The sequence below is a fragment of the Rousettus aegyptiacus genome, unplaced genomic scaffold, assembly GCF_014176215.1.
Source record: "Rousettus aegyptiacus isolate mRouAeg1 unplaced genomic scaffold, mRouAeg1.p scaffold_m13_p_15, whole genome shotgun sequence".
In the NCBI taxonomy this organism is placed as follows: domain Eukaryota; kingdom Metazoa; phylum Chordata; class Mammalia; order Chiroptera; family Pteropodidae; genus Rousettus; species Rousettus aegyptiacus.
This window is the reverse complement of record NW_023416290.1, coordinates 32,237,200-32,262,420: the sequence shown is the minus strand read 5'-3', so window position 1 is coordinate 32,262,420 and position 25,221 is coordinate 32,237,200. Positions and strand designations below refer to the sequence as shown.

At 36.5% G+C, this 25,221-nt stretch overlaps 1 protein-coding gene and 1 pseudogene across 7 annotated transcripts in view; both read left to right on the top strand.

Annotated features, from left to right (window-relative positions):
- STK3 (serine/threonine kinase 3) overlaps positions 1 to 19,976 on the top strand; it is a 275,174-nt gene extending 255,198 nt beyond the window's left edge. For 6 of the 7 annotated variants that reach the window (XM_036232892.1, XM_016157839.2, XM_016157837.2 and 3 more), the window contains one exon: positions 18,608 to 19,976. In XM_036232892.1, coding sequence (XP_036088785.1) covers positions 18,608 to 18,766 — 159 coding nt within the window. In that variant the 3' untranslated portion in view covers positions 18,767 to 19,976. Of the gene's footprint in view, positions 1 to 6,749; positions 7,327 to 18,607 lie in introns of those variants that run through there. The other variant, XM_036232890.1, reaches the window with a different exon arrangement.
- LOC118612178 lies at positions 13,633 to 13,753 on the top strand (annotated as a pseudogene).
- Positions 19,977 to 25,221: the final 5,245 nt, after the last annotated feature.

Sequence of the window (25,221 nt, the reverse complement as noted above, 5' to 3'; positions counted from 1 at the left end):
TGAAACAATCATCAAAAACCTACCAAAAAGTAAAATTCTAGGACCAGATGGCTTCACGAGTGAATTCTAACAAACATTCAAAGAAGACTTAATACCTATTCTCCTCAAACTCTTCCAAAAAATCAAAGAGGAGGCAATACTTCCCAATTCATTTTATGAAGCCAATATTACCCTGATACCAAAACCTGGTAAAGATAATACAAAAAAAGAAAACTACAAACCATGAACACAGATACAAAAATCCTAAATAAAATACTAGTGAACTAAATACAGCAATATATTTAAAAGATTATACACCACGGTCAAATAGGCATCATCCCAAAAGCACAGAAATGGTTCAGTATATACAAATCGATGAATGTGATATACCACATAAACAAATTGAAAAATAAGAATCATATGATTATATCAGTAGGTGCAGAAAAAGCCTTCGACAAGATACAGCATCCATTTACGATAAAAACACTTAACAAAATAGCTCTAGAAGGAAAGAACCTTAACATAATATAGGCCGTATATGGCAAACCCTCAGCCAACATCTTACTTCATGGTGAAAAACTAAAAACCTTTCCTCAAAGATCAGGGACAAAGCAAGGCTATCCACTATCATCACTGTTATTCAATATAACATTGGAGGTCCTAACAAGTGCAGTCAGACAAGAGAAAGATATAAAAGGCATCCAAATAGGAAACGAAGAAGTCGAACCGTCACTATTTGCAGATGATATGATTCTCTATATAGAAAACCCTAAAGACTACACAAGAACACTACTAGAAACAATAAGCAAATACGGTAAAGTCTCTGGATACAAAATCAATGTTCAAAAATTCATAGCTTTCCTATACTCTAATAATGCAATGTCAGAAAAAGAAGTGGAAAAAATAATTCCTTTTGCAATTGCAATAACAGCAACAACAAAATACCTAGGAATAAATCTAATGAAACAAGGACCTATATAATGAAAACTACAAGACCCTATTAAAAGAAACCGAAGAAAATACAAAGAAATGGAAAGATGTTCCATGTTCTTGTATTGGAAGAATCAACATAGTTAAAATGATCTTATTACCTGAAGATTATATGGACTTAATGCAATCCCCCCAAAAAATCTCATCAGCATTTTTTAAAGAAATAGAACAAAATGTTATTAGATTTGTATGGAAGCACAAAAGACCCCGAATTACCAAAGCCATCCTGAGAAAAAAGAACGAGGCTGGAGGCATCACTCTGCCCGACTTCAGATTATACTACAAAGCGACAGTAATCAAAACCGCATGGTATTGGCAGCAAAACAGACACATGGACCAATGGAACAGAATCAAGAGTCCAGAAGTAAACCCATGTTTATATGGGCAAATAATTTTCAACAAAAAAAAGCAAAAAACATACAGTGGAGAAAGGAAAGCCTCTTCAATAAATGGCACTGGAAAAACTGGAAAGTCACCTACAAAAGAATGAAACTAGACTGTTGTCTATCACCACACACCAAAATTAACTCAAAATGGATAAAGGACCTAAATATAAACCTGAAACAAAATGCATAGAAGAAAACATAGGAATGAAACTCCAGGACCGTGGACTTAAAGAGGATTTTATGAATTTTGACCTCAGAGTCAAGGGAAGTAAAAGCAAATATAAGTGAATGGGACTACATCATACTAAAAGGCTTCTGCTCAGCAAAAGAAATTGTCAGCAAAGTAAAGAGACAACCATCTGAATGGGAAAGTATATTTGCAAGCAACACCTCCGATAATATTCAAAATGTACAAAAAACTCATAAAACTCAATAACAGCAAAAAAAGATCCAATCAAAAAATGGTCAGAGGGTCTGAACAGACACTTCTCCCTAGAAGACATACAAATGGCCAATAAACATATGAAAATGTGCTCAACATCACTAGCATTAGGGAAATGCAAATCAAAACCACAATAAGATACCATCTCACAGCTGTTCGAATAGGCATAATCAACAGGACAAGTAATAACAAATGTTGGAGAGGAAGCGGAGAAAAAGGAACCCTCATACACTGCTGGTGGGAATTGGTACAGCCTCTATGGAAAGCATTATGGAAGTTCTGCAAAAAAATAAGAATTGATCTACCATATGATCCAGCAATCCCTCTACTGGGTATTTACCCCAAAGACTTGAAAACTCATATCCTAAAAGATATTTGCACACTGATGTTCATAGCAGCATTGTTCACAGTGGACAGGACATGGAAGCAACCAAAGTGTCTTACAGTAGATGATTGGATAAAGAAGCTGTGGTACAAATATACAATGGAATATTTATTACTCAGCCATAAGAAGAGATGAAATACAGCCATTTGCAACAACATGGACGGACCTCGAGATAATCATGCTAAGCGAAATGAGCGAGACAGAAAAGGTTGAAAATCACATGATATCACTTATATGTGGGATATAAACCTAAAATCAACAAAGGAACAGGACAAACAGAGACTAATGGACATGGACTATAGACTAGTAGTTACCAGAGGGTAGGGGGTGGAGTAGGAGGGGGGAGGTAGACGGGGTAAAGGAGGCCAAATATAGGGGAGTAGGGGAAGGGCGAAGTGGGTAAAGGGGATCAAATATATGGTAGCTGAAGGAAACTGGACTTTGGGTGGTAAACACACAATAGAATATACAGATGTTAAATTATAATGTACACCTGAAAATTATATAATTGTATTAACCAATATTACCCCAAAAAACTTAATTAAAAAAAAAAAAGAACTAAATTTTAAATAGCTAAGTGCTGACCAGATCTTTTCATTTAAGTAGCTTCACCCATGTGATTTTAAACACATTTATAGGAACAGCTTCTCTCTTCAAATCATTATAATAGTTTACTTTTGAGGGTGCCAAATTTATACCTAATAATTTCTCACCTACCCATAGCCCAGCAGTACTAGCAGTGATTCCTTCCTTGTCTAAAAAAGGGTTTTGAAATATACTGTGCTTAAAAAAAAAGAAAGAAAGAAAGATAAAAAGAAAGGAAGGGAAGAAGGGAAGGGAGAGAGAGAGGAGAGGAGAGGAAGAAGAAAAAGAAAGGAGAAGGGAGGGAGAGAAGAAAGAAAAAGAAGAGTAGGTAGGTCTCTGTTCTTAAAAGGCAGAAAATCTTTGGTGCCAAATCTGGCCACCAGAGGGTGCTGGATAGCCAGCGACCCAGCCCTCCCTCAGAGGCAGAAATCTGGCCCCTGTGAGAGGAGTTCAGGAGCTGCCATGATCATATCCATGGAGCTCGGCGGCCTTCTATTTTTCAGTTCTAGATACCATTGATCTGATAGTGGCCCATCTTCTTACTTCTCAGGGACCAGTGACCAGGTTGGAAGCCTGTTCCAGTCCTTCATAAACCTTTAGACTCCTGAAGCCAGTCAAGCTTTTACCTTCAGCCCTAGCCCTTTTGAGAAGAGCCCTGCTCTTTGAGAAGTCACTTTGGTGACATTTCAGTTGATTTAGGAGGATTAACTTTATTCCATCCAATTGCTTCCACCTTTGCTGCTGTTCCTCAGGTATTCTATAAGTTAACTTCTTAGTGGAATTGAAGAGATTTTACAAATTAGTTAAAAGTTATTCAATATTTGGTCACTCTGCAAGTTTAAAAACCTACCACTTCTTAAGAATCAATAAACTTTATCTTCCTTTTTTGTATAATACTCAGAGCAGAGATTTGACAAAGATGGGGAAACTTCCACGGCTGTCAACCTAGCAAAACCGCCTAGGAGATCTACCCTCTTTATTATCAGTTGGTGTAATTCAGGGAGGCACTCATTAAAGACTAAAGGGAAAACAAAATTTCTGGTTGTTGAAAAATTAGGAGATAGCTAACACAATATGTAACTGCCTCAATATTTGAGTCCTCTCTTCCTTCGACAGAATGGTCCAGCACAACTGGCGCTTCTGACTGTCAAGTGGTCTGTGAGTGAGGGCGGTCTGCTTCAAAGGCCCTTTGGTGCATGTAGGAGAGATAAGGCAGGGAGCTCACTGGTGAGAGGATAAGGCTCAGGCCCATGCCTGTTTCTCACAGCTCGGGCGATTGGCAGAGTGGTGTGTGTTGGTGGCAGCAGGGCAGGGGGGTGGACCTGACAGTTACAGGTCATGCGCTTTAGTTAAAAGAACTACAGCAGGAAGTTGTGCAGTGGACATTCCTAACTGAAAATAGGCTGGATATCGTGGGAACCCAGAAATGAGCAGTGTTGTGTGGACCAGCTTGTAGTGTTTGAAAGTCAGTGTGAAGGTAATTCCTTTGTGTGTAGTATTCCGTGCACTATTCAAAATTACTTTATCCTTTGCAGTATCACACCTCTGCACTGACTCTAATAAGGCAAAGGAAATTTCACTCATAATATTCTTATCTAAAAATGCTTTAGAGAATTCTGGCATCTGTTGGTACCAGGTACTAGTCACTAGGTCTATTAGGTCATTTATTCAGGGTCGGGAGTTGCATAATATTATATGTTAATACAAAATGATTTCACAACAATTATCCAGTGGATAGCTACTCTTTGAATAATGTCAGTCACTTGCCAACACCATCTTATGAAAAATTCTTCAAGAGCACATTGAATTTAACAGCCACATAGCTTTTTGTTACTTTTCCACAAGAAATAAACCAATAGTATGTCTTTCATTTAGGCGGTAATTAAAGATGCATTTTTTTCTTTTAATCTTATTAAAATTGGGCTTTTTAAGGGTGAGCTGAAATTTCATCCTGAAAAATAAAATGTAAAGAATTACTAGCAAGCCTACTTCATATTAATGTATATTATTTAAACCAGAGCTCAAGTTTTGATCCCCAAGTTTCTATTTGTGCCTACAGTCTCCTGGCTTCCCAGTAGATACAAAGTGAGATTAGCCACTCTTGGTCAAGTCTCCCCAGGCTCAGTTCTCTGCCTCCGCTTCCATGTCTGCACTGGCAGTGAGGTCCCACAGGAAGCAGGTGTTTGCCTTACGGGGAGATCGTGCCAAAAGCCTTGTTGCCCCTCAAAGAGATGGCGACTTGGTCCACCTCGGCACTGAGAAGCTCTGGGGACAATTGGGAATGCACTCATTTTACAAGGTAGTGTTATAGATAAAAGTTTGATGCCCTGTTCTCTATTAAATTAGTCGATATCAAAAATAGTTTTTAAAAATATAATTTGGTGCCATTCTCAGATTTTTTTTAACAAGTCTTTATGGAACATTCATTTACTAAGTGTGAAAATTTTAGTTTGTAATAAATTTTTTACTCTAGGCTCGTTTGTTTGCAAATGACACTAGCATATTACTTTCTCGTCTTTATTTTCATTGATTAATACATATTGGTTGTTTAATCTAAAATGATGACATAACCCACAGACACAGTTGTCCTCTCCCCAAACCAGAGAGTTTGAACCATTTACATGTGAAAATTGATGCCTCCCCTGAGACATTTAAGTTAATAATTAGCCAGTTTTATGTTCTTATTTTCTCTTTTCTTTTACCTTAGGTTAATAGCATTTATGAACATATTTTAAAACAATTATTAACGAAAGGACAAGGACAGAAGCTGTCTGCTTCAGTTTTACTCAGTTTCTTTTGCATTTAAGTTTGCACAAGACTTTATTTATTTGTATTATGGGGACATTAGTTAACGAAATCCTAATGTAGGCAGGGATTTGATTTTTTGAACATTTTCATAGGAACCCTCCTATTCTTCTTGTTGTTGTTGTTCCCCCATCCTTTTAAATTCCTGAATCTTTTCATGGGATTTTAATTGAATTTATGCATTTGTCAGTTAATATTTGGAAATTTAAAAATACTGTTTCAGCCACAATTCATGCCATTCTGAAATTGAGGATGTTAAAATGCTTTCTTTCTGGTAAATTTTATTTTCTAAGGTGCATGTGGTAAGTAAAGATGAAGAACTTCAAAATTTATTTTTGCTCTAAGTTTTTAAAGAATTTTTTTTGCCATATTTTGAGTTCATATTGTTTTGTAAATAGCTATCAGACCATAATTCTTATTCTTTGGTATTTTAAAAAAATTACAGATTTATATGCCTTAAAACTAAAGTACTTGGAATCCTGTTTATTTGTAGCTATTGCTTCACTATTAAAAATATTATGAGTTTCATGATTTATAGTTTTTAGCTGACCTCTAATTATTTTATTTTAAAACTCTTTTTATAGATTTTGCAAAGTAAGTTTTGTGATTTTGTGATAATTACGTAGTCATAATATAAATTTTCAGAATATATATTATGATATATCGCTACGGTAGAAAATTATACAAATGGCTGTACTCAGTGATATTAGGAAGGAATACGCCCTCCCAGGGCACTTCGTTCCTTACATGTTTGCCAAAGGAGTAAACTACAAAATTATCATCTTGAAGAATATTTTGACAGGAGCCATTTTTTTTAAATAAATTTTTTATTTTAGAGCAGTTTTCGATTGACAGAACAGTTGCAAATACAGTACAGAGAGCTTCCATATACCTCACACCCAGTTTCCCCTCATTGTTAACATTCTACTAGATGGCACATTCACATAATTACCAATTAAGATGCATTGTTATAACCCAAAGTCCATATTTTATTCTGATTTCCTTAGTTTTTACTGGGATATCCTGTTACTTTAATTATTGTGTCTCCTTGGACTCCTCTTGACTGGCAGTTTCTCAGACTTCTCTTGTTCTTGATGATTCTGACAGTTTCGAGGAGTACTGGCTAGGTGTTTTGTAGTGTGATCCTCAGTTGGGATTTCTCTGATGCTTTCTTCAGGCTTGTGTGTTTGAGGAGGAAGACCAGCATGGTGAGGTGTTCTTTTCATCACATCATACCCAGTGTGTACACCACCAGTATGACCTGTCACTACTGATGCTAATCCTCATTGCTTGGCCGACACTGTGTTTATCAGGTTTCTCCATTTGAATATCATTCTTTAAAATTTTTCCCCTTTCCATACCGGACTCTTTGGAAGGAAGTCATATCCGCATTTGAGTAGGGAGTTATGCTTTACCTCCCTGGGGGAGGACACCTAAATAATATATTGTAATTCTGCATGGGATATTGATCCCTTCTTCCCCCTTTGTTTCTTTATTTAATCATTTATTTACATCAGTATGAACTATGGATATTTATTTTATACTTTGGGTAATAATGCAATACTTCTTTCTTTTATTGCTCTGATTGTTCCAGCTTTGGCTATTGGGAGCTCAGCCGGCTCCTGACAGAAGCATTTTTTAAAGAAAAGAATGAGTCAAGATCAAAATAAATGTATTATGAGACATGCTGAATAAACATGTAATGGAGCATGGGAGTATCTTGTAGTGAAATAAATGCAATGTGCTGAGTAATACCCTGATTTTCCCAGATGCCTTTTTGCTCTACTCCAGTTGCAAATGTACCTCCTTGATACCACACACACACACACACACACACTTTTCGGGAGGATTAACAGGTAATATACAACAATGCTGAAAGGGACTTTTCCTATTGCTGCACATTGGCACGGGAGTCCATGGCTGAAAACAGCAGGCGTTAAGTACCACATATTCTAAAGAGAGCCACCAGCAATCAAGGCCGGACAGTTCCCTCCAGGATTTACTAAGACCCCCCACCATTTTTTATTCATTTGTTAAATGTTTATTAGGTACCTACTATGTTCCAGGCAGTGTTCTAGGACTGGAGGTATAGCTATTTACAAAAGTTGCTGTGCTTAAAGTCAGAAAGGGCCTCCCCTTTCCGGGATGGGCTTCCAGAGAGCCACTCAGGTTGGCAGGGAAGGGAAACTGGTGTCTAGTATCCCAGCCAGCTATCTGCTAAACTGGTTGAACTTTCAAACCCTAGATATGTCACTAGAACAGAGCTTAGTTGTTGGGAGTCTGGAGGGTATATTAACATAGACACAGAAGATTTCTGCTTCTCTTCCAAAGAACTCTGTAGATAGAGCCAAGACTTGCAGGGTAACTAAGGACCATAGTGTTATATGCTGGGCAGGAAGAGACCAGAGGATCTCTCCTGTTCCTTGGGTCCTGGTGGCCCCTGGTGAATGGAGAGGAAGAACCTCAATGATTTCTATGACCCTAAAAAAGATCAGAAGTCATAATGATGCCAAGGATCTTCCAGGTCAGAGGAGACAAGCCCCACCCAGAGGTCAGCCCCTCTCCAAGGCGGGTGAGCACAGGACTTACCAGCCACCACTTGAGGAAATCCACACATCCCTTCTGTGCATAAAGCATGAGCAGTCAGCGAAACCAGAGCAAAACCAGAGAAACCGCCCTCAGTAACAAGTAGTCGTTCTCATGAAAAGATGCTGTGTCCTTCCCAGCTCCTATACCAGAAGAGCTAAACATTGAAATAGATGGGGTGAAGGGTCTGGGTACAGACGTAACCCTTCTGAGTCTCTTGGTCTCTCTGTGTGGGACAAGGTCTATATTTAGAATGAGATTGAAACTCATAGTTGGTCTGAACTTTTAATAACTAAAAATGATGAGAAATCAGAGAGATCTGCCCAAGATTCCTTAAGGCATATGTCAAGGAAGTTTGCTGTAACACAGCTGAAAAAGTGTGATTGGAAGAAAAGGAAACTTATTTTTCTCTCCATCATTTTTTATCTTTAATAGCATACCCGATGGCTGTCAGCCATATTCATAACAAAAGTTATTCCTAAAATGTATCCGAAGGTAACATTTATTTTTCCTTTTTGGTGTGAAAAGCTTGAGAAAATGAAACTTTTAAATTTATATAATAGGTACACAGAGATTCGACTACTCAATAAACTAGTTACAGACATATTTTAAGGACTTTTTTTTTAATGTTTATGAGTTTTCCATAACTAATCATATACAGTAAATCATCACTTAACTTCTCGATAGGTTCTCTGGAACTGTGACTTTAAGCAAAACTATGTAAAACAAAACCAATTTTACCATAGGCTGATTGATATAACCAAGAGTTAAATTCACATGGCATATTTCTGGCCACAAAAACATGAACGAACTTCTAAATACAGACCCAAAACACTTCTAATATTAAACATCGAAATAAATATGAGTTATACATACATTTAAGGAAGATTAATAAAAACAAGTAAAAGACTCCAGTTCAGAGCTGCAGGTGGCCGGAGCCGGTCTCAGCCGCCCAGGGCTCCGGGGGTCGCCCAAGGGGACAGGATGCCCTCCCATCGCAGCGCCTCTCACACTGACACCCACACTCACTGAGGCTGGGACAGTGTAGACACGTTGACTCACCCAAAGTGCACATTATGTGGGAGGAAAACGGGCTCCCCAGGGAGAATCCACGCAGGTACGGGGAAACCATGCAAACTCCACACAGACAGTGGCCCTGGCCAGGAATTGATGTTTTTTCATAACAAAAAAAGCATTGAACAAAATGTTTGCAGACCTGCTGCAGTTAATTTTTAAGGGAACAAAGTATATACAGAAAAGTAATCACTTAAATCATTAATCCCTCCTTTGTGGCCTTATCAGTGTTTTAAATTAGACAAAAATAAAAAAATGTTCATCAGAATCACTGAGATAAGAGGTCAGTCAGAGAGCTAATAGAACTTCTTCATTTGCCCCTTTAACAGACCTGGAAAGGTTTCATTACTAGTTAGTTTCAGGTTACTCAAATTTTGTTGTCCTGGGCCTAGAATTTTAGAGCTCTTTACAATATGGCAGAGCTATGCATGAATTAACTTTTCCATGATATTTTTAACAGGCTTACTAGAAACAGAAAAGCATAAAAGGAATGGGTGTTCAACCGCCATTGAGGAATGCAATTAAAATGTCATCATTCCTTATTTTACATGGGTGGCTCAGATTTCTCCCGGACAATGTAATTGTAGTGGTGTTCATCAGCTTGTGGCTCATCTGCTCCATAGCACAGCAGCAAACTACAGGACAGTCTGAATGGACACAGTCTTGCTTGTCTGCCTAGGGGACGTATCTTGTTGGTGTCATCACAGAATATTTCTTTTTATTGATAAAATTATGGCATCTTATTTCAAAGCACTATGTAGAAATGTGTTTACTTTGCTAGAGATCTGATTAAAGAGAAAAATACTTAACACATATGCACTTATTTCATAAGGCCAATTGTAAATGAAATACATTAATAACTTTTAAATAAAATACTTCACTAGGTACAGTCTGGGAGGAAAAGTGGGATTTTTTTTAAAGCAATGTTTTCTATTTTTAATCTATAGAGAATATGTTAACTGTTCTGTGTGATAATTGGGCTTTGAAGTGCTTTTGTAGCTCTTGGGAAACCCAAGAGACAGTTCTCAGTGGGCTCCAGCCCAGGCCTATGTTAGTGGGTTTGAGATTGTCTTTGAGCACCTGCCTAAACTCTGTGAGCCAGGGGGCATCACTCACTCTCCCTGAGTGTCCGCACCTGCAAAACGGGTTGGTAATGTCTACCCTATGACGTTTTAATGACCACTAGGATTAAACAACGTCATGCACAGGATCTAGGATAGTGTTTGACATACTGTAAATGATCACTAATTGGCACTTTCCCCTTTTCTTCCATTGATATCTACAAGAAATGATTTTCTCCTTTTTCTTTGGAATGGAAATAAAATCTTAGTCTTAAATTTACTCTAGATGATGTTTAACAACCAAATCAGATGCTTCATGGCAGTTTCCTTTTATAATCCCAGAATATTTACAGTAATTCAGTCAGAAAACAGGGGCTACTCAGCTCAGAACAGAGTTACATGTAATCCTCCATCCAGTGTCTACTTTGGAAGAAGGCTCTGCTAGTAGATTTAATGTTAATGCAGCCTTTAAGAGCATTTTATAAGGAATGTATAGTGAGGAATTTAGCTTTTCTTTCTATGGTGTAAGTATCAGAAATTATCACTATCTTAATTTTATAAATGCATATGATAAATGTATATGCAAGGTTTTCTTTAAGCAGGCTTCATAGTCATTTGAGTTGACTTGAGGGCTCTTATATTATTCTCAGTGCCAGAAATTAAGTCAGGAAATGCCTTAATATATTGATGTTTTGATTTTTTTTTTTAACTTTAAGTACTACTTATTATTCCTTTTGATCAGTCTTATTGGCAGAAAGCTCCTTACCTAGTTATATACATCTAAACTAATCAGTGTACCTGACTGGAGTTTGCAGTACTTTGTTGCAAACACTCGTTGTTAGTAATATGAGTGTGGCAGCCTCCATGAACAGTGTTTTGTAAAACCAGACCAGATCTGTTCAGCACAGTAAAAATTTGAGCTAAAATGGAATATTGGGGGAAAAGGAGTATGTTGCTCCAGGCCACAAGCAACTCAAAACAGTCTGAGACATGCACTGGTAAATCTTACAAAATGCTATAGGCAATTCAGCATCAAAATTGCCATAGAAAATGATTGTTGTTAGCCATTCTGTTGATATTTCGTATTGTTAGAATTGCTAGCAGATGGGAAAATAGATGAGTCAGGATACAGTATTAGCAATCCATATTTTTTTAATCACAGGCCACTAATAGGGTCTGTAGCATCTGTGAGATTTATTTAAACAGTTGCTAAGAAGAGTTTGTTTTCCCAGTAAACACAGCAAACCTCGTACAGGATTTTCTTCATTGACTATTTGACTAATTGTGTTAGCATTAACATGTAAGACCATTTGCTCCATTGTGGTGGTGTCTTGTTTATTTTGACAGACTGATTATACTAACAGCTGTGGACCCATTAAGTCTTGAAATGTTATCACATTTAGACATTTTAAAACGTCATAATCCTGTTACTGCTATTTTTGAGATTAAGGCTTTTTTTAAATCTCCCATGTAATTAAGACTATTTTTGACAAAACAAACTAGTATAACAAATCTAAGTGTTTTCCCCTTAGAGCTCTTAAGATGAAATTATTTTAGAAAGTAATTCTTTCTTATCACTTGAATGTGATATTTTAGGTTTTTATAGTAGACAGAATTTAGAAACTTAAAAGTTCTAATTTTACCGACAGCTCTTCCTGATTAGTAATAAGCAGCCTTTCAAAACTTCTTATAGAGTTCAGAAATAATTCTAATTATTAAAAGTTTTAACTGTCAAAACTATCAGTATGTTGATTTAATCTCATTTTCCATCTTAACTTTTCATGTCATTGAATTAGTTGCTCTATGCTTTTTTATGCAAGTGCTAATAAATTATTGATTTGTATGTCTTTTATTTGGATTTTTTAAGGGATTCTGAGAAATATATTTTTGGATATTTATACTCTTACTTCCTGGATGAAATGTGGTAATCCAAGACTCGTTAACAAAATGAGCTGATATTTGAAGCTGTCACTCATAATCAAAACTTAATCAATTTTCAAAAATGTTGACTCCTATTGAAAAGTTTGACTCTTTCGTTTACTTTACAAACATCTAATTATTATGCCATCTAATTATTGTTAAGAAGTTTAGGGGTTTTCTTTAAAGTCTTTCACTTGTTTTAAACAAATTTTTTAAAGAGCTGGGAGAACCCAGTCAACCCATTGGCCTGAACCTTAAAGAAGATGGCAGGTCTACCTTTGCTGAGTTTTTGCAGTTTATTTCTTTTTAAAAGACTACTCTATAAAATTGTCATATGCAAGATTTTCTCTTCACTGTGGCCTTTATAGTTGAATGCTTAAAAACCATTTTCCCTTTCAGATCAGATTGAAGACTCTGGGAATTTCTCAGCAGCACACCTGCTATTTGCGATGACTTAACATTTTGAACTCTAGCAGTGCTAGATCAAGAATATAAACATTGATGTAATGGAAAATAAAGCATTGACCTAGAGGTCAGGTCATGTCTCTGCCATGAACCAGGAGTGTAACTTTGAGCAAGCTAGTTCTCATTTCCTCACCTAAAATAAAGAAGTTAGAGCAGGTATATATAAGGCTCTCTTTTGTAATGAGATTCTGTGGGATTTAACTTATAACCCAACTTTATAGCTTATGCTTCCGTTAAATTATTTAGTAATCTCAGATAATCTCAGATAACTTTAAAAATCCTAGATCTCAAATATATTTCTCTGGCCCATATGATTCAGTTTACCTGACATCAGTCTAAACTTTTTTATGGAAATTGATTTTATTCTCTACCTTTATTAATATGTCTAGCCCCCTAATATTTGTCATTTCAAATAACTAAGAAAGGCAAAATTCTTATGAATAGAAAAACTGTCTCAGGTATTAAAACAGTATTGTTCTGAAACTCATCTCTTTTTCTTTGACTGTTTTTGAAGAAATTCCTTCTTCTGCCTTTGCATTCAAGTTCTTTTACTGCATGTCAGCTCATTTATTCACTTAATGAAATTACATGCCCTTAGTGTTTGTAAAGATTGTCAAACTACAGTATTCTTTCAGTGTTAAGGCCTCAAGATTTAAGAACCACTGTTGTGCAAATCCTGTTTTATCACTAAGTTCAGTACTAAATTATACTAAATAGAATTAGCCTAAAACACACAAAATCCATTTTCAGATGAGTGTTCATTTCTGTACATTTTTGCATATATAATAAAAATTACAACACACACGTATTCTAAAATCCTCTTCACTGACTTGACTTAACCGAATTCTAAACTCAGACAAATTCACCCAAGATTTGGCAGTCTGGCTCTTATCTTGCTGCACGTTTATTCTGGAACTAGTCACTTGGCATATGGCTGCTTTGTGTTCCACAAAGAACGGTGGCTCCATGCCACCCTAAACATGCCTGATCCCATCTGATCTCAGAAGCTAAGCAGGGTCAGGCCTGGTTAGTACTTGGATGGGAGACCACTTAGGAAGACCAGGTGCTATAGATGTAAAAAAATAATTTTATAAAAAAATAAGAGATTGTAAGCTGACAAAGTCCTTGCAAGCTGTGAGGTCAACCAAGGGGTTGCCTCAACTTAAAAAAAAAAAAAAAAACCTCAGAGAATCATTTCTTTTTTATATTAAAAAATATATAAATTCAAGTTGATTTACCACAAGCTCTATTGATCTATACATATAACAATTCTGAAATGATTTCCCTTTTTATAAAGATATTCAGGAAATCCAATTTCAGTGAAGGAAAATTGATATTATAGGGCAAATTTATCATTATGGGGCTTCATAAAATTTTATATGGCTTGTGAGTCTTTTTACTACTAAGGCATATTGAACAGTACTGTTTTGCAAGAGATCAAAAAAGCTGCTTCTGTCACATTTCCCTTCCCAAACCATTTTCATGCCTGTGGGAGGCTTGATAGCTATAGAAACAGAGTGCTAAATATATGTTATTAGGGTTTAATCAGAAGTCAAAACCCAGCCAGAAGTTCATGTCTGTAAATCATACCCACTGTATAAAACATGCAAAATTCTGCCAGTTAACCTCACTTTTTTTTCTTTTTCTTTTTCTAGATAATACCATAATCTAGAGTTATTTAGAAATCTACCATTATTTCTGTTCTATTAACAAAATGAGAAGAGCCTCTGACGACAAATGCTGAAGTTTGGAGATTATTTGCTTTTGGATACCATAGGTCATAAAATCAGGGAGAAAATCATTTCCTAGATAACCTTATCCTCATCTAGGGCTTCAATGTTATCTAAAATGCTGATGATTCCCTTAGACTATGTCTGTAGGTTGAATCTCTCACCTGAGCTCTAAAACCTCACATTACAATCCATGTCTGTTGTCTCTACCTTGAAGCCTCACCCATATCTCAAACTCAGCAGGACTAAAATAAGCTTCATTAACTACTGTACCTAATTAATGATATCAGTCACTGCCTCACCACCCAAGCTTGAAGCCAGACTCATCCTTAATCTTTCCTTCTTCCTGACCCTTCATAATCAGTCAATTCTACTTTCAAATCTTTCAATTCCTTCTTTCCTTCTCAGTCTTCCACTTCCACTTTCCTGGGTCAAGCCTCATCTTTTCACCAGACTGTTGAAGTAACCTGCTGATGGGTCTTGCTTCCTGCCTTTTCCCCCAGCAACCTGTTTTCTATACCTGCTATTGAAAGTATTTTTCTAAAGCTCATTCATATGTGATCATGTCACCATTTATGCTCAGAATTATCCAGCATTTCTTTCTTGTCGACAAAGTTGTAAAACATGCTTAAAGCCCTTAGCAATCTGCACCCCCTCCCTTCCCTTCCTGCCTCACCCTCTGCCACCATGGATCCTTCACACATCCCAGCAGTCAGCCGATAGCTCCAAGGATGCCAAGCATTTGTGTGCCTTACACTTGTCTGCTCATGCTCTTTCCTTTCTCCCCATGTCCTATTTCCTGTCTTCTCAGCCTGCTCATCCTTCAGTGAATTAGCTGTGCATGGACCTGTCTTGGCAGCTAGATTGCAAGCTCTCTGTGGGAGGTAGAGTGTTTTATTCTTCTCTGTATAGTGTGTGATCCATAGAAATATCAATAAATATTTTAACAAGTGAATTTTTCGAAGTGCTCTGGTAGCTCAGCCGAAAACTGCTATAGATGTACCTTATGTGGAAGTCAGATTTCCTGTAACCTCAACCTTACACAACCATAAATCTGAAATCAGAATTTAAAAAAGCAAAAAAACAAAACAAAAAACAAAAAACTACCAACAGGTGTAACATGCTTTAATACTAAAGCCATGCTGTATTTTTCCTAAAATAGCCTCAGGCTTTCACTCTTGAAATGACTTGTAAGATTGTTTAATTGCTTTTCTGGTTCCCAGTAGCTTAAATTTAAGTAGAGAGAGGATATATGCTCAGAGATGGTCATGGCCATGAAAAGCAACTGATAGCTTTGCCTCAAATAAAGATAAAAAGCTAAAAATCAAAGAGAAAATTATTACATGGCACAGATTAATAGTAGATATTAATAATGATTCATACTCATGAAGGAAAGGTTGTTTTAGATCCTGTGTCCTCGGCTTGAGAAATCAGTATATTATGTAAAATACTTTATAAAGATTTTCTGTTCAAAATGATTAAAACAAAGTTTTATCACTTAAAGAACTGAGATTTAGATGCTTCGTGAATTTACTTTTGTGAAACACCTAATTCCCTAATGATGCCACGTATGATAAAATGGTTCTCCAGCATCACACACCTGTTTTTCACAGATTTGACATATTGAAAATATGAAAGTCTATTAGAGGAAGGAAATTTGTCTTCTAAGTAGCTTCTTTCCCTGAATTCAGTTCATTACTATAATGTAATATTTATAAACTATTGGCATTTTTCCCTAGTACAATCTCTAAAATTTAAATATTTTTTGGAATATCTGGAGTAGAGACATGCAACTCATGCATATTATTTGACTCTAGACTCAAATGCTAATCCGTGTAGTATAATGTAGTTGTGTTTTATAAATGATGAGCGTTCTATGGAACTTCAAAGGCAGGCTGAAATAGAGACCGTGGAATTGGGTCTCAAGCAGGGAAACAGGGCTGCGTGTGGTCTGTGTCCTTCATCTCACCATCACCTGTTCGCACAGTTCAGAAAGTGTCAAGGTTCCCTCTTGGCTAATTCTTTATCCCCACAATGATTTGAGCAGTACTGACTGTATGAACAGATGCATGGTTAAAAATTAATGAAGAAAGCATATCATACTATGCACATATATAAGTGTATATAATAGTATAGTATGATAAGCTCGGTTCTTTCGTCGACATATGACTGAAAAGTAACAGGACGTGTTTTACACATAGCAGACCTTCTCATACACCGAAGTGATGGTGTTCATCTTCAGTCGTCAAACAGGAGCTTCTTCCCCACAACACCGCCATTCCTGCGTTTTTGGAAGCCCTCTTCCAAATTTCTTTCAGAATCTGTAACTCATTCTTTTCAGTATCTTCAGTGGTTACAGATCTTTTTCAGTTGAGGATGGATTTGATTTTTGGAACCAAGAGTCACTTAGGGCCAGGTATGGTAAAGTAGAGGATCAAGCTGAAAAATGTTATTTTCAGTTAAAATTGACATGTGACTGTAAAGTAATGAGAATGTTTTCTGGATTGGCTCATAAATAACCAAAGATAGCTATCTTCTTTAAACAAAAAATAAGCTGCACGTTCTAGCATTTTAAAACCAAGCAGGGTTACTGTCATGTGAGTTTCCCGCTCTGGGGCTGATCGTGGCTCCCTGAACTGCAAACCGCTTTGCCTGGCTTTCAGGGCCCCGCCAGTGTCCTTAGTCCTTCCTTCTCGACATGGTGGGGCCTCCTTAGAGCCCTGTCACCCTTCAATTCAAGGCCCAGCACAGTCCCTGCTCCCCAAAGGGAGTCTTCTCTCCGTTGAATTTATAGTGTGGTTCTTCCTTTTGTGTTGGAACTCCGTTCAACAAATGAAAACGATGGTTGCTCTCCCCAGGACAGTGTACACAGGAACATACAGAATTTTGCACATGAGAAGCTTATTCCTGGACTTGAGTTAAGAACCTTTTACTACAGTCTGTACCACACACAACAATAGGGCTTAATTGTATAGGGTTTTGTATTAATCCCTAAATGTTTAGAGGTGCTAATCTTACCCTTCCCTTGCAACTAATTTGTAAATTTCCTAAGGCAAGGAAACAGTTTAGTACTTGTTGGCTTTCTTAACAGTACCTACCAAAATACTGAGTATGTAATAGCGTTCCGTAAATCATTGTGGTTTGACACATTTTTAAAAACTACCTGCCTGCCACCATTGCTTTAACAGTCAGATTCTGAAAGACAGAGTTTTACATTTTCTTTAATGTTAAGATAAAAGCACAAGTGTTAGGTTATGTATTTTAGGGCATCACTTAAGCTCTGAGACAACATCCCTAAAATATGTTTCCCAGGACATAATTCCATATTCTGCTGTTTTGGCATATAAATGCAGTAAAACTCAGGGTGCCATAGACCCTGTTACATAGAACAGATTTTATCCCCCATACACACATGACATGAGGCCTCTTTCCTTCTGTTACACAGAAAACCAGTAAAGGATGTGCCAGTGTTGTCCCAGAAGCCATTGTAATCAAACTAAATTATTATAGTTAAACTATATAATTTAGTCCAATCATATCATTATTGCCAAACTATAATGTATACGGTGAAAATTTGACAGGCACTTCATTTTTCAAGTTGGCTGAGCCCATGTCAAAACTTAACACCATGTTAGGTTTGGAATATTTTGAATCATAAATTAAAAACCCTGTTTTACCAAAATGCTTAGGATAAAAGTATTCTAGAGAATTTAATTTTCTGATTAACTTCTCAATGCTCACCATTTAAGCTTTCATTAAAATGCAAGCTAGAACACTTAACTTTAATGTGTATTGAGTCTTGTCTCAGTCTTGGGTGATCCTCGCAGGTTTTTGTGATTATCACAGCACTCCACAGCCGTTGAGGCATGAGCCATGAGCGGGCATGTATACAAAACAGACCCTGGAAGGCTGTCGGCAGTGGTGGATATGTCTTTCTGCCTTTTAAAAAATGTGTTTCATGAGCTTATTTTTCTCATTTTCTCTTTCCTAAAAGCAGAGGTTTTTATTATGTTGCAGAATACTTGCAGTTCCTACAAGATGTGGCTTCTTGGTTTGTGAGGGAAGGAATTCCTGTTTCAATTGTTGAACCATATCTCAAAGATAACCTAGAATTTCTGAAATATGCCAAAACTCAGACTTTAACCTATTGTAGATAACTTTGCTATATTAATATCTTCTTTTTTTTTTTCTATATCCAGTTAAAAAATCTAAGTATAGAAGAACTGCAAATGCGGTTAAAAGCTCTGGACCCCATGATGGAACGAGAAATAGAAGAGCTTCGTCAGAGATACACTGCAAAAAGACAACCCATTCTGGACGCAATGGATGCGAAGAAAAGAAGGCAGCAAAACTTTTGAGTCTAATTTCTTCTCTGTTTGTTTTTATAACTATTCTGGAGACCAAGAAACCACTAAAAATTTAATATTATTATTTCTTTTTAACCCTTAAGTTTGTGCTCTACAACTAGGCAACAATCAAAAACTGATAGTGGTACACACCCAGGTAAATTCCCAAAAGGCATAATTTACAACCATACCCATTATTTTTCCATTTTTAAATGATGAAAACAACAGAAATGTATTCTTCCCTGTGTCTGTCAGCTGCATATCAGCACCAAAACTGTGTTATAAAATGAAGGCTGTGTTTAGAGACCTTAAATATCCAGAGCTATTGTTTGATTGTACAGCACTGAAGGGCTTTATGTTACAATATTCTTTATTCTTAGCTAGTAGCCTATTTATTATATCCCCTTAGGTAAACTTATTTATTTATGCTATTTCACTTTTTTTTTTTTTTTTTTAAGGACAAGATCACAATAGCTTTGGTAAAGGTAGAGATGTATTACTAGATGATAATGTTCAGCCAAATTATACTTTAAGCAGGGAGCTATGGGGCACATTCCTTGATTTCCAGGATAGCTTTCCAAAAGGAGCAAAGCAGTAACAGCAGTAGTAACCAAGTGAGCCAGGCATTTTTTTATACTGAAGCAATAATTCCATTTTTACCTCCTGAAATTTTAACTTTTTAATTTTTAATGTTTGGTACAAATAGAACTATATATATTTAGGTCAGAGCTATAATGTTTAAAACCAAAGAAATCAATGGAACCCTTGCACAAAAAAAAGTGTGGTAAATATTTTTAAATAAATAAATTCCTAAGACAAATTAATTTCTTAGTATTGTTTCGTGTTTCGTGTGTAGGTCTGATAGTTAAACTGTGTGAAACTGTAATAAGCTCATCAGATTTCTGTGATAATGTGCTCAGTTGTCACAGGACTTTTTTGTTGATTTCATTTATTTACTGGGAATTGACAAACATCATGCGCCTGACAATAACAAAATAGCAAAACCATTTTTACTGAACTGTGGAAGCCTTGGGGACTGAAAAAAAGATTAAAACCATTAAAAAAAACTCATTTCAAAGCTAAATGAACATTTGCGTGATTGAACTGGGACCAGTCATTTCCCAAGCTACATATGGCCATCTTGACAGTGTTTGTTCTTTTGTGTGTTTAATTACTATGTGTAAATCATAAAGACAAATAAATTTTACTGTGCCACATAGCACATTTCATCTCTGTATCTTTTTTCAAACTCATCACCTGGATTCTGTCTCTTCCAGGCAAGGAAGGTATATTAGCCAGGACAGGCAAGATTACGCAGCGGTAACGACCCTGAAGCTTCAATGGCTTAACGTAACACAGGTTATTTCTGACTGCGCTCCATGCGCTGCTCCTGTCGCTCACACCCCAGAACCCCACTGATGGAGCCTCAACCATCTGCAGCATTGGTGGTCACCACAGCAAGGGGGAAGGAGCACTGACAAGTGTCACACGAGCTCCAGCCAGCAGCGACACATACCCAGGCAGCCACAACGGTATTCAGAACTGGTCACATGGCCGCTCCTAATTTCCAGCAAGCAGGGAAATGCACCTTACCATGTGCCTGGAGGGGAGAGAAGGGAAACGCAAGTTCACTAATGACAGCCAGGAAGGGATTACCACCTCTGCCAAGTGGCTTCTCCTTTTTAAAATAGCGTTTGTGCCTCAGGTAATGCCCTGGGTTTACACATCTCCCTGCTCTGTTGAGTCCTTAAAATTAGTAAATTATATAATTGGACATAAATTAAAAGGTGTTTTAAATAGTGGTAAATATTGAAAATTCTATAAAGGTTTTTAAAAGGGAAGATGGAATTTACAACATATGCTTCAGTTCCATCTTCACTGGAATTTATTTGGGACAGATGAGTCAATCAACTCAAAACACCCTACCTTTTTTCCCTTAAATTTTTCTCTTTCTGTTTGGTGTCTAATACTTCGCCTCATTTGATGGAATCAAATGACTCATTTGCTATCATCTGAGTAAAACCACCTATATGAAATAAGAAACTTAAGATGATTTCTCCCCAGCTTGCTAAATTAGAAAAATTATGCAAATTAATTCAGTGAGACCTGTTAACCACTCTTAGTCGGTTCTCAGTAAGAGTCTTCCTTTTAATTGTAAATATGGAGTATTCCAATGACATTGTAATTTTTATGTAAATAGACTTCATGCCTTATTGTTATGTCTTTTTAAATACACAGGTACACACATTTAAGAGAATTAAGAACAATGGGCATTGTTTAATTTTAGAGCCTTAGGAAGCTCCAGAACATTTTAGGATGATCTGTTAAAATTTTTCCGATCTTCTCACTTTCTGCCCCCACCAATCAAAAAAAAAGGAACTTAAGTTTTGAAGAACCAAGAGCTATGAAAAAAACCTTCAAATCTAGGTAAGCCTTGATTATTCATGATGCTTAGGAAAGAGAGTTTTCTAGTTATTTTAATGAGTTTAAGAAGAATCTCATCATTTTAACCTTGGTTGCCTAGAATGTTCCAAAAATAGATAAGTACTTTCTGCACATTCCCATTCTTTAATAAATATAGTATTGTAACTGTAATCGAAGTTAATGAGTGAGGGTTTCATCTTGCTGAAAAGCCAGCATCATTGAATATATTGTTCCGTAGATGAAAAAGTTTTTTCTTTGATTTAATGAACTTAGATGACTCATTTCTAGACTTACAATACACTGAGTTTATTTTAGCATAAATAGTTTTATGTTAAAATATGAGCTAATTTTGCCAATGTAAATTGGAGAAGAAAATGTGTTTATTTAAATGGATTTAAAAATAATACACCTATTATTTGGGATACTTACTATATGTCAGACACAATACGTGAAACAACCTTACATATGTTACTTACATGCTTTTGTATTTATTTACCGAATCACATCTGCAATGTCTATAATCACTCTCTGCTCACAAAAAGATATGTAGCTTCTTTACTGGAAATTATATAATACATTAATAAGATGTTTTTTAATTTAGTCACAAGAAATCTTTTCAAATTGCTGACACATTAGCATTTGATAGGAATGCTATTTTCCTTTCCTATCCTGTAAAAGATTAATGATTAAAATAAATCCTAATACTAATAATACAACATTCTAAATAGAGCATCATTCTAAAATAATAGGGTTACATTGCATTACTGAACTGTTATTAGGCGCAGGCATCTAATTAGGTATTTCATCAAAATGCTTTTTTGGAGTAATAAATGTTCTCTTTTTGTTCCCAAAGCCCAGGAATCGGGTCTAACAAGAGAATTACTTCTCTTTGCCGTTTGAGCTGTGTGATCACATCTGGCCCGAGGGTGTCTGTATACTTGGATTGGGCAGTCTGACGCCACTGAATGCTGGCTGATCCTCCAGGGAGTCAGTCCGCTTCTCCCTGTTCCACGTCCGCACAAAACACCTTCAACCTCCGCCAACCACTTCCCTGAGTCACATAGACCCCAAGAGAGAAAGCGAATGATCAGCTCAACTCTTCCACTGATCTTGGAAAAGCAGTTCCAAGTCCATTCCGTTCTCGCACTGGACCGTATCCTTAGCCAGGCTCCCTGCCACCGTTTTGTTGTTTGTTTGTTTTCTTGTTTTTTTCCCACTCCATTTAGATCCTTAAATTAAAATTCTGATTTTCTTCTTGTGTCACTCTTCTATTCACAGAGCTTTACCTGACAAGTTAAAAATGAACTCCACCTCCTGGCACGCAAGACCTGCACCTTGCCCCAACCACAACACAACCTCATCTCACATTTTCGCCTTATTTGAGTCCTTTCTTCCACCAAACTGAACTGCTTCCCAACTCTATTACAGTTATTTATTACTGGATTAGAAAATTCCTGAAAGCAGAGCCTTGATATCTATCCATCTTGTTTCCCCGTAATGCTTACCGTAATATTAATGTAATTGTTAGTAAATAAAGTTTCATTGAATGAAATGAGTTCAAACAACAAAATTATCATTAGTCATAGAAGGTATATGATTATATACCTTATATCCAGGTAATCATGGTAACAACAACATCAACCAGGTTTTGAGCATCAACTGAGCCAGCACTTTTGATACATTGTCTCAAACCTTTGCAACAAGCTGCAGTCTTTTTCTCAGACAAGAAAGGATTGGAAAGATTAAATGTCACGAAGCCAACCAGTGCCTGCATAAGCTTCAAACTCCTGTTTGTCCCTGGTAGACCACATTGTCTAATAAACACTGGAAATTTGTGTTTAGAATGTTAAGCTTTTCAATTAAATATTAAGAGAGGACCACTGTTAGCTGATTTGTACCTTTTCTCCATTTCGATGGAAACTTCATTCTCTGAAATGGCATCCTTCCTACATGTCCGAAAAGAAAAGCAGGGTGTATTAAGTTTCCAAGATTTTTTTCCCTTCAACATAGGATATATTTGGCATTCTTATGCCTTGAAAACTATGTTTTTGTAAACTAAAATATGCTCTGTTCTCTTCCTTGCCAAAGTGTGCCTTTGATAATGAGTGTTTTAGAGAAACTTTAGTCAGCAGAGTGGAAGGTACATGGCCTCAGAAGGTCAATTACCTGGGTTCCAATCCCAGCTCTTTCTTTACACTTTTGTTTCCCTGGGCCAGAATAACCATTCAGCCAATCTGTGTTTCGATTTATCTGTGATCAGCAATTGGGAAGATCAAATGTTCTAGTACATGTTAAATAAATATTTAACAAAGTTCCAGGGCATATGGCACATAGACACATTAGCTTAAAAAATAAACTTTTAACTGTTTCCAGTTTGGTGCATTGCTTTTGCAAGAATGAAGAAAAGGGCTTTGTTCTTGATAAACAAGTTTGTTATAACTTCTAAAGTGATTTGAGTCTCCTAGAACCCAGATGTGTTTTTCATTAAGCACCTGGCCTACTCTTGGGTAGTGGTTTGTATGGAGGAAAAGTATACTCAGTTTTCAAAAGTATTTTCTTTCTACCTAGAACAAAGTCATTAGGTTAAGCTAAACTTTTCCAGGCCCCCTCTCTTTAAGACTATCTATTTTAGGGATATTGTTGAAGCTAACATCTATGACCCCATTTGTGAAGGCGCATTAGGAAATTTCGAATTTATGCCCCTAAAGTTTTGTTTCACTCTAGTTTTAACATTCTTGGTTTTTAAAAATAAGAATCATGTAATTGGGTTTCACAATGTGCTTTGATCCCAAGAACCTCAAAATCCAATTTATAGTTAATAGCCTTACAGGATTCTATGATTTGTTTACATGTCCCTGATCCTATATTAATAAAAACAAAAGACTTTTAGAAAGAAAAAGTAAATATTCAGAGGTATGAGTTCTTCCACTAAGAAGGATCTGGTTCCCCATCATGTATAATTTCTACATCTTCTCACAGGGCTCTTGTGTGTGTCAAATATGGTAATATGTGTCAAGGGGATTTGTGGGTCAGGTCCAGGATCTAGAACCCTGCTGAAAGCTTCCACATGCGAGTATTATGTGGGCGGAAAGGGAATCCCTAGAAGAGCTTATCTACCTCTTGATATTTTTCCATTTTTATTGTTCTATTTATAAGCCACTTTACATCCTCAATGAAAAGAGAAGGATATGAAGAAAATAGAGAAAATGAAGGGAAATAGCTTTTTTTTAGCATGATAGGAATGAAAATTGTAACCAAAAGTTACAAAATGGTGTCATGCCTAACATTTTCTCAATAAACAAGTCTATTTTATGAGAAAGCACTAAAAGCTAATGAGTTTTCAAATTCTTCTAGTACAAAATCCCCTGTCTGCTCAGGTTTAAACCAAGCAACTAGTTGTATTTTAAATTTGTATAGACTTTTCCAAGGTGAACTATAATCAGTTGAGTGGAAGCTAAATAAAACCTGACACTAAAGCCCTCAGCTTTTACATATTCTCTCTCGTGTTCTAGTGTGTACGGCGCATGAGGGATGGCGTCCTGCAGCTGTGCATTTTTCAGTCTTTCCATTTAGTCCATGACAGCTTTCTTTTCTACTTAAAAAGAAAATATTCTTGGCAAAAATATTCAAATGAGAAGATGTAATAGCACTTGCAATCAAAGCGTTTGACGTTAAAAACAAGATGCACTAAGGAATCTGAAATGCAGAACTGTTTCATTATCAGTGACTCAAAGTGCAAGCCCATGAGTTCATTCTGTTGGCGCTTCATGAAGTATGTAGAAGTTTATTTTAAAAGCATACCAGCTGATGAGCATAAACTAGTTTACATGCTTAGAAAATGGTCTTTTCAAATTGTACCAGATATTAGAGTTGATACTAATGGACTAGTGAACCTGGACCTGAACAAGTTTCAGAAAGGCTTTTTGATTTTGATGATTAATTAATTGCTTTAACAAGTAAGTAGTGATTTGGCGTATGATTTAGAATTTGAATCTGGCAGGCAATCACGGAAGTCCAAACAGAATGTTTTTAAAGTTCTTAAT